Here is an 8,542-nt window from a genome sequence, read left to right on the forward strand (position 1 = left end):
AACCTTCTGGTTACTAGCTGAACTCTTAACCACTGTGCCACTAGGGTTCCATACATATGTGCATACATATGTGTGTGTGTATCCCTGTATGTATATATGTGTGTGTGTGTTGTGTATGTATGTATAAGCCATTGCTCTCAAGTCAGTTTGACTCATAGGGACCCGAAAGCACAGAGTAGAACTACCCCATAGGGTTTCCAAGGAGTGTCTGGTGGGTTTGAACTGCCAAACTTCTGGTTAGCAGACAAGCCTTTTAACCACTGTGCCATCAGGGCTACAAAAAACTGTGCTTAGAAGCCACAAAGTCAGTGGCAATGCCTTAACCCTATGTGTGTTGTAAGGCCTGAGGGCCTCTTCTATCCTTGTCGAGGGGAGTACCAACCTTCTCTCGTTTCATACAAAACACACACATATATATGTGTGTGTGTGTATATATATATATCCCCCACGTGTCTGTCATGACAGTTTGTCATGCTGTGAGGGCTTGCGTGTTGCTTTGAAGCTGGAAGCTATGCCACTGGAATTCAGATACCAGCAGGGTCACCCATGGAGGACAGGTTTCAGCTGAGCTTCCAGACTAAGACAGACTAGGAGGAAGGACCTGGCAGTCTACTTCTGAAAAGCATTAGCCAGTGAAAATGTTATGAATAGCAGTGGAACATTGACTGATAGATATACTGCTGGAAGATGAGCCCCCCAGGTTGGAAGACACTCAAAAGATGACTAGGGGAGAGCTGCTTCCTCAAAGTAGAGTCAACCTTAATGCTGTGGATGGAGTAAAGCTTTCGGGACCTTCATCTGCTGATGTGGCATGACTCAAAATGAGAAGAAACAGCTGCAAACATCCATTAATAATCGGAACCTGGAATGTGCGAAGTATAAATCTAGGAAAATTGGAAATCATCAAAAATGAAATGGAATGCATAAACATCGATATCCTAGGCATTAATGAGCTGAAATGGACTGGTATTGGCCATTTTGAATCGGACAATCATACAGTCTACTATGCTGAGAATGACAACTCAAGGAGGAATAGTGTTGCATTCATCATCAAAAAGAACATTTCAAGATCTATCCTGAGTACAATGCTGTCAGTGATAGGATAATATCCAAACACCTACAAAGAAGACCAGTCAATACGACTATTATTCAAATTTACGCACCAACCGCTAGGGCCAAAGATAACGACGAAATAGAAGATTTTCATCTGCTGCTGCAGTCTGAAATTGATCAAACATGCAATCAAGATGCATTGATAATTACTGGCAATTGGAATGCGAAACCTGGAAACAAAGAAGAAGGATCGGTAGTTGGAAATATGGCCTTCGTGATAGAAATGATGCCGGAGATCGAATGATAGAATTTTGCAAGACCGATGTCTTCATTGCAAATACCTTCTTTCACCAACGTAAACGGTGACTATACACATAGACCTCACCAGATGGAACGCACAGAAACCAAATTGACTACATCTGTGGAAAGAGATGATGAAAAGCTCAATATCATCAGTCAGAACAAGGCCAAGGGCAAACTGTGGAACAGACCATCAATTGCTCATATGCAAGTTCAAGCTGAAACTGAAGAAAATCAGAGCAAGTCCACGAGAGCCAAAATATGACCTTGAGTATATCCCACCTGAATTTAGAGACCATCTCAAGAATAGATTTGACACATTGAACACTAGTGACCGAAGACCAGAGGAGTTGTGGAATGACATCAAGGACATCATCCATGAAGAAAGCAAGAGGTCACTGAAAAGACAGGAAAGAAAGAAAAGACCAAGATGGATGTCAGAGGAGGCTCTAAAACTTGCTCTTGAGCTTCGAGCACCCAAAGCAAAAGGAAGAATTGTTGAAGTAAAAGAACCGAACAGAAGATTTCAAAAGGCAGCTTGAGAAGACAAAGTAAAGTATTATAATGACATGTGCAAAGAGCTGGCGATGGAAAACCAAAAGGGAAGAACACGCTCGGCATTTCTCAAGCTTAAAGAACTGAAGAAAAAATTCAAGCCTCGAGTTGCAATAGTGAAGGATTCCATGGGGAAAATATTAAACGACGCAGGGAGTATCAAAAGAAGATGGAAGGAATACAAAGAGTCATTATACCAAAAAGAATTAGTCATTGTTCAAACATTTCAAGAGGTAGCATATGATCAGGAACCGATGGCACTAAAGGAAGAAGTCCAAGCTGCTCTGAAGGCATTGGAGAAAAACAAGGCTCTCGGAATTGATGGGATATCAATTGAGATGTTCCAACAAACAGTTGCAGCACTGAAGGTGCTCACTTGTCTATGCCAAGAAATATGGAAAACAGCTTCCTGGCCAACTGAGTGGAAGAGATCCATATTTATGCCTATATCCAAGAAAGGTGATCCAACCAAATGTGGAAATTATAGAACAATATCATTAATATCACACACAAGCGAAATTTTGCTGAAGATCATTCAGAAATGGCTGCAGCAGTATATCGACAGGGAACTGCCAGAAATTCAGGCTGGTTTCAGAAGAGGATGTGGAACCAGGGATATCATTGCTGATGTCAGATGGATCCTGGCTGAAAGCAGAGAATACCAGAAGAATGTTTACCTGTGTTTTATTGACTATGCAAAGGCATTGGACTGTGTGGATCATAACAAACTATGAATAACATTGCAAAGAATGAGAATTCCAGAACACATAATTGTGCAATTGAGGAACCTTTACATAGATCCAGAGGCAGTTGTTCGGACAGAACAAGGGGATACTGATTGGTTTAAAGTCAGGAAAGGTGTGCATCAGGGTTGTACTCTTTCACCATACCTATTCAATCTGTATGCTGAGCAAATAATATGAGAAGCTGGACTATATGATGAAGAACAGGGCATCAGGATTGGAGGAAGACTCATTAACAACCTGCATTATGCAGATGACACAACCTTGCTTGCTGAAAGTGAAGAGCACTTGAAGCACTTAATAATGAAGATCAAAGACCACAGCCTTCAGTTTCGATTGCACCTCAACATAAAGAAAACAAAAATCCTCACAACCGGACCAATGAGCAACATCATGATAAAAGGAGAAAAGATGGAAGTTGTCAAGGATTTCATTTTACTTGGATCCACAATCAACAGCCATGGAAGCAGCAGTCAAGAAATCAAAAGATGCATTGCTTTGGGCAAATCTGCTGCAAAGGACCTCTTCAAAGTGTTGAAGAGCAAAGATGTCACCTTGAAGACTAAGGTGCACCTGACTCAAGCCGTGGTATTTTCAATCACATCATATGCATGTGAAAGCTGGACAATGAATAATGAAGGCTGAAGAAGAATTGACGCCTTTGAATTGTGGTGTTGGCGAAGAATATTGAATATACCATGGACTTCCAAAAGAACAAATCTGTCTTAGAAGAAGTACAACCAGAATGCTCCTTAGAAGCAATATGGCGAGACTGTGTCTTACATACCTTGGACATATTGTCAGGAGGGATTAGTCCCTGGAGAAAGACATCAAGCTTGGCAGAGTACAGGGTCAGCAGAAAAGAGGAAGACCTTCAACGAGGTGGATTGACACAGCAGCTACAACAATGAGCTCAAGCATAACAAGAATTGTAAGGATGGCTCAGGACTGGGCAGTGTTTTATTCTGTTGTGCATAGGGTCTCTGTGAGTCAGAACGGACTCAACGGCACCTAACAACATTATATATATATATATATATATATATATATATATGGAGCCCTGGTGCTACAGTTGTTAAGAGTTCAGGTGCCTTCAGTCTGTATGAATGATATGGATTGACATTACAATTATTATCACAGGTTATCATCAAAGGAAGTTTCAAAGTGACTGCTGCTCCAATTGTCATATTAATCCAACAGTCTAGGCAGAACTTTGCTACATGTATCACATTAATAATTAAACTCCTTTTGAAGAACTAGTATTAGCCGAGCAACTAGGAGGCTATTACAGAGATAGAAGGTATGGATTATTTCCTTGCGCAGTTCACAATCCAAGCCGTACGGACATAAAACAATTAGTAGGCAATGTAAGATCAAATCTAGTAGAGCTGACTGCTAGATTTTCTGGTATTCTTCTCACTGCTGAACAGCCTGCCCTCGAATCCTGCTTTAGAGTCCTCTTTCCCACTGACACATTATAGTATGACTTATCAACTTTTCTCCTGGAGGTGATAAGGCCATGTAAAATTATTCCAATATAGTTGGGACTCAGTTAAGTATATGTGAAGAATAAATTAAGGTTTATTTATATGACTGTACTCTGCATGAATAACTTAAAAAAATAACTTGCAGGATTAGAAATCAAATCGAAGAATTTAGATATACATTTGGCTAGTCTTGATGATAGAATCAGTACCCTAGATATTTATTAATTTATCTATAGGAATTTGGTTTGTGTCTATTGTGTTCATTGCCCTGATTTGGGCATTGAGGGGGAGGCAAAAGATATTTAGGTTTTAGTCTTGCTCATAAAGGTACAGCTAAGCATCCCTACAAAATAGTATGCCATTAAATGGCCAAATTACAGATAAAGGTAAATTTCAGGGAAAAGGGAGGTCAAGGAGACATCAGGCATTATCTATTATCTCATGGAAAAGAAAGGGTTGATTAAGGTTTGCTTCAGTAGATAGGCAGGGGCAAGTGCTCATGGTCAGGGGAAGCACTATGATTAAAACACCGAAACCCAAAATAAATCCACTGCCCTCAAGCCATTTCCAACTCATAGAAATCCTATAGGATGGAGTAAAACTATCCCATAGGATTTCCAAGGAGCAGCTGGTAGATTCAAACTGCAGACCTTTTGGTTAGCAGCTGAGCTCTTAACCACTACACACCAAGACTCATTTGGGAATAAGCGTGTTTAAGAGAAGTAAAAAGGCTGATCATCATGAAGTGCAGGTTTATACAGTGGATCAGTAGGAAAAAAGACCAGTCTAGCAGCCTATTGAATGGACTTTGAACGACAAATGGAGAGTTTGTACTTCATAACTGATAGAGATATGAAGCATACTGGTTTTTGTGTGAAAGATAACCTCAAAGAAAGATGTGCATGTTTGATTTTTTGTTTTTCGTTTTTGATTGTTTGTTTTTAAGGCTCCTTGACTCATTGTCTTTAAGAATATTTATGTTCTAACTTTAAAAGATTCCTCCCTCTCTTGAAAGGCTTCAGGAACTCATACAATTAATTTCTTCTGCCAGTCAAGATTAAACCAGTGCCTCCGTCAGACTGAAAACAACACAACTAGATGATACCCAGTTACCACCACCAACTGCTCTGACAGGGATCACAATAAAGGGTCCCAGACAGAGCTGGAGAAAAATGTGTAGAACAAAATTCAAATCCACAAAAAAGGATCAGACTTACTGGTCTGACTAGGACTAGGACTAGAGAAACCCTGAGAGTATGGTCCACAGATACCTTTTCATCCAGTACTAAAGTCACTCCTGTGGTTTACCCTTCAGCCAAAGATTAGACAGGCCCATAAAAATAAAAAATGGAGACTAGATGGGCACACTAAAAGCCTAGGGGCAAGGGTGAGAAGGCAGGAGGGGACAGGAAAGCTGGTAATGGGGAACCCGAGGTAAAAAATGGAAGAGTATTGACATGTCGTGGGATTGGCAACTAATGTCACAAAACAATATGTGTGTTAATTGTTTAATGAGAAACTAATTTGCTCTGTAAACCTTCATCTAAAGTACAAGAAAAAAAGAGTTACATAAATAAAAAATTTTGTTTAAGATTAAAACCAGCAAAGACATAGCACAGAAAAAAGTACAGATATATAACAACCCCATATAAATACTCAGTGAGCTATGCATATATAAAATATTTTATCGAATTTATCACCAATGAACTGAACTTGAACTGTTAAAAACTGAATGAAACCCACTGCCTTAGAGTTGATTCCGACTCATAGAAACCCTGTAGGACAGAACAGAACTGCTCCACAGGCGTCCCAAGGCTGTAAACGTTTAGGGAAGCAGACTGCTACATCTTTCTCCAACAGAGCAGATGGTGGGTCTGAACTGCCAACGTTTCAGTTAGCAGCCAAATGCTTTAACCACTGTGCTATCAGGGTTAAAGAAGAGGGAAAAATAATTCTCTTCCTAAGTGTGAGCCAGAACATGATTTACTGATGCCATTCTCTATTGTTATTATAAATAACACAGGCCAGAAGTGACAAATTCAGCTTCTCTTTCAAGATGTCTCACTTTTGGCTAATTCATAATCCCAGGACTTTCTTTAGGGCATCTTTCATGTCCTTGTTTCGGAGACTACAGATAAAGGGATTTAGGAGTGGAGTCACTGCTGAGTACACCAAAGTGACGATCTTCTGCATCCCTGCTGGTTTCTCTGATGTTGGGCTCACATGCATTACCATAATAGTTCCATAGAATAGAGACACCACCATCAGGTGGGACCCACATGTGGAGAAAGCTTTAGTTCGACCAGCTCCAGAGGGAACACAAAGAACAGCTCTGAGTACTAGGGTGTAAGATGCCAAAATGAAGAGGAAAGGTCCGAAGATAATCACTGAGTTGAAGGTGTAACAGATAAGCTCAGTAGAAGGTGCAGGGGTACAGGCCACTGCCAACAATGGGCCTGGATCACACACGATGTGGTCAATGATATTGGGTCCACAGAAGGGAAGCTGTAAGATAAGGACAACGGGGACTGAATAGCAGAGGAATCCACTCACCCAGCAAACACAGACCAGGATCACACAGAACTTTCCAGTCATAATAGAGGGGTAGTACAGTGGGCGGCAGATGGCCAGGTACCGATCATAGGCCATAACTGATAAGAAGAAAAACTCAGTCGTACCCAGTGAAAAAAAGAAGTAGAATTGGAGGAAGCAGCCAGAGAAAGAGATGGTCTTAGTCTCAGAGAGGATGTTGACCAGCATGTTTGGGACAGTGGAGGAAACATACCAGATCTCTAGGAAGGCAAAGTTCCCCAAGAGGATGTACATGGGTGTGTGGAGCCTCCTGTCCCATTTCACTGCACAGGCAATAACTCCATTACCGAGCAGGGTCAGGAGATAGACCACCAGGATTAATGCAAACAGGAAGTTCTGTGTCTCCCTTTGACCGGGGAAACCCAGGAGGACAAACTCAGTCACAACATGCATCGTTCTGTTCTGGGCTTTCAAAGCTGTACAAGAAACAGAAGAGACCAAGGAGTGAGTAATAACGAACATTAGTAGGGTAAGCTAACAATTGCTTGAAAATGTACTAAGCATTTTCACATACTTTATCTCACTTGGTCTTCCTCATGGCCCCTTGAGCTATGGGGAAGTGTGCTTTATTGTCTTCTTTTTTTTTTTTTTTTTTACGAATAAGAAAACTGAAGCTCAGAGAGATTTAAGGAGTTTACTTGAATGTGCAAAGTTAATAATTCCTAGATACACTGGTCCATTTGGAGGTTGGTTTGAAATAAACACCACTACATTTCAAATAGTCCCGTAACCCTAAGTCTCAATTTCAACTTTAATGATAGAATCAGGGCCTCTTGGATATTCTACATACAAGTATAAATTTTGGATCCATGCTTTTACTTTGAACCAAAACCGAGTATAAATCTGAAACAAAAACAGCTGTTAATTTGCCTTCTTGCTCAGAGTACCATATGTAGACGTCTAATATAAGCACATGAGAATGGAGCTAGGTGGTGACCTTGAGCTCCCTTGCCTTCACTGCTCCCAAGAAGGTACTGTAGAACCCTTAGGATTCTATAAAACAGTTCACAAGCCACCAGTCTGGCTCCCTCTAGACCATATCTCTTAGGTGGCATCTGGATTCGCTGAACACTTCAGCCCTTTTCCTGCTTAAGGAGCCCTGGTTCTCTCAAGCATGTCCTTTCATTGCACAAACTGTCTCCCTTATTACTTCTACACACTGATGCTGGGTCTTCTCTTTGCAGCTACACAAAATAAGTCTAATTCCTCATCCATGGGGGAAGGGAGTTTAAATTACTGAGGACAGCCATTATATGCCCTATACATCGTTTCTTTTGCTACCATTTCCCCTGGCTTGCTTTCTCCAGCAGCTGTACTATTCCACAACCTCACAGTCACTGCTGGGCACCTGAGGCACCTTGGTGTTTTGCTGCTGGTAAGTCAATTTCTCTAGTATATAGTCATGTGCCTTCATTTTGACCAGGAATTAAGCTCTAAACACAAAAATTTATGTCTTTCCATACTCTTGCTTTTACCTAAATTCAATGATGAATAGAAGGATCTCCCTACAATGTGCAAAGACCAAAAAGATCTTTCTGATGATGAGTGAATCAGGAGTTGAGACAAATCTATAAACCTGGGTATTTTCCTAACAACCTTCTTGAAACTGTTGGTCCTGGTTGACTTCTATGTCCTAAACTTTGCCAGCTAAAACTCAGAATGTTTGGCTGGGCAAGCCACCATCAATATTTTAAGTTCAGTAATATATTGACTTTAAAAATAGAATAAATTACCATATTATTTATTTAGGTCACTGTTAAGATACTTACCAAATTCCATCCTTATGCCATTTAAACCACCTGCAGAGAGCAA

The 8,542-nt window shown here is 40.6% G+C and overlaps 1 protein-coding gene and 1 non-coding gene across 2 annotated transcripts; both read right to left on the reverse strand.

Annotated features, from left to right (window-relative positions):
* Positions 1-278: 278 nt before the first annotated feature.
* Positions 279-404, reverse strand: LOC126084871 (U6atac minor spliceosomal RNA). Its single transcript, XR_007519105.1, has one exon. It is a non-coding gene; the product is annotated as a U6atac minor spliceosomal RNA (small nuclear RNA).
* Positions 405-6,214: 5,810 nt separating this feature from the next.
* On the reverse strand, positions 6,215-7,192 carry LOC126083921 (olfactory receptor 11H6-like). The gene has a single exon (XM_049898016.1). It carries the CDS (start codon positions 7,190-7,192, stop codon positions 6,215-6,217), a length of 978 nt encoding a protein of 325 aa, XP_049753973.1.
* Positions 7,193-8,542: the final 1,350 nt, after the last annotated feature.

This window comes from Elephas maximus, chromosome 10 (genome assembly GCF_024166365.1).
Source record: "Elephas maximus indicus isolate mEleMax1 chromosome 10, mEleMax1 primary haplotype, whole genome shotgun sequence".
NCBI classification, from domain to species: Eukaryota; Metazoa; Chordata; class Mammalia; order Proboscidea; family Elephantidae; genus Elephas; species Elephas maximus.

What these genes read in the sequence shown, in the direction of transcription:
- LOC126083921 (XM_049898016.1), bottom strand. Translation starts at nt 7,192, where the DNA reads ATGTTCGTTATTACTCACTCCTTGGTCTCTTCTGTTTCTTGTACAGCT.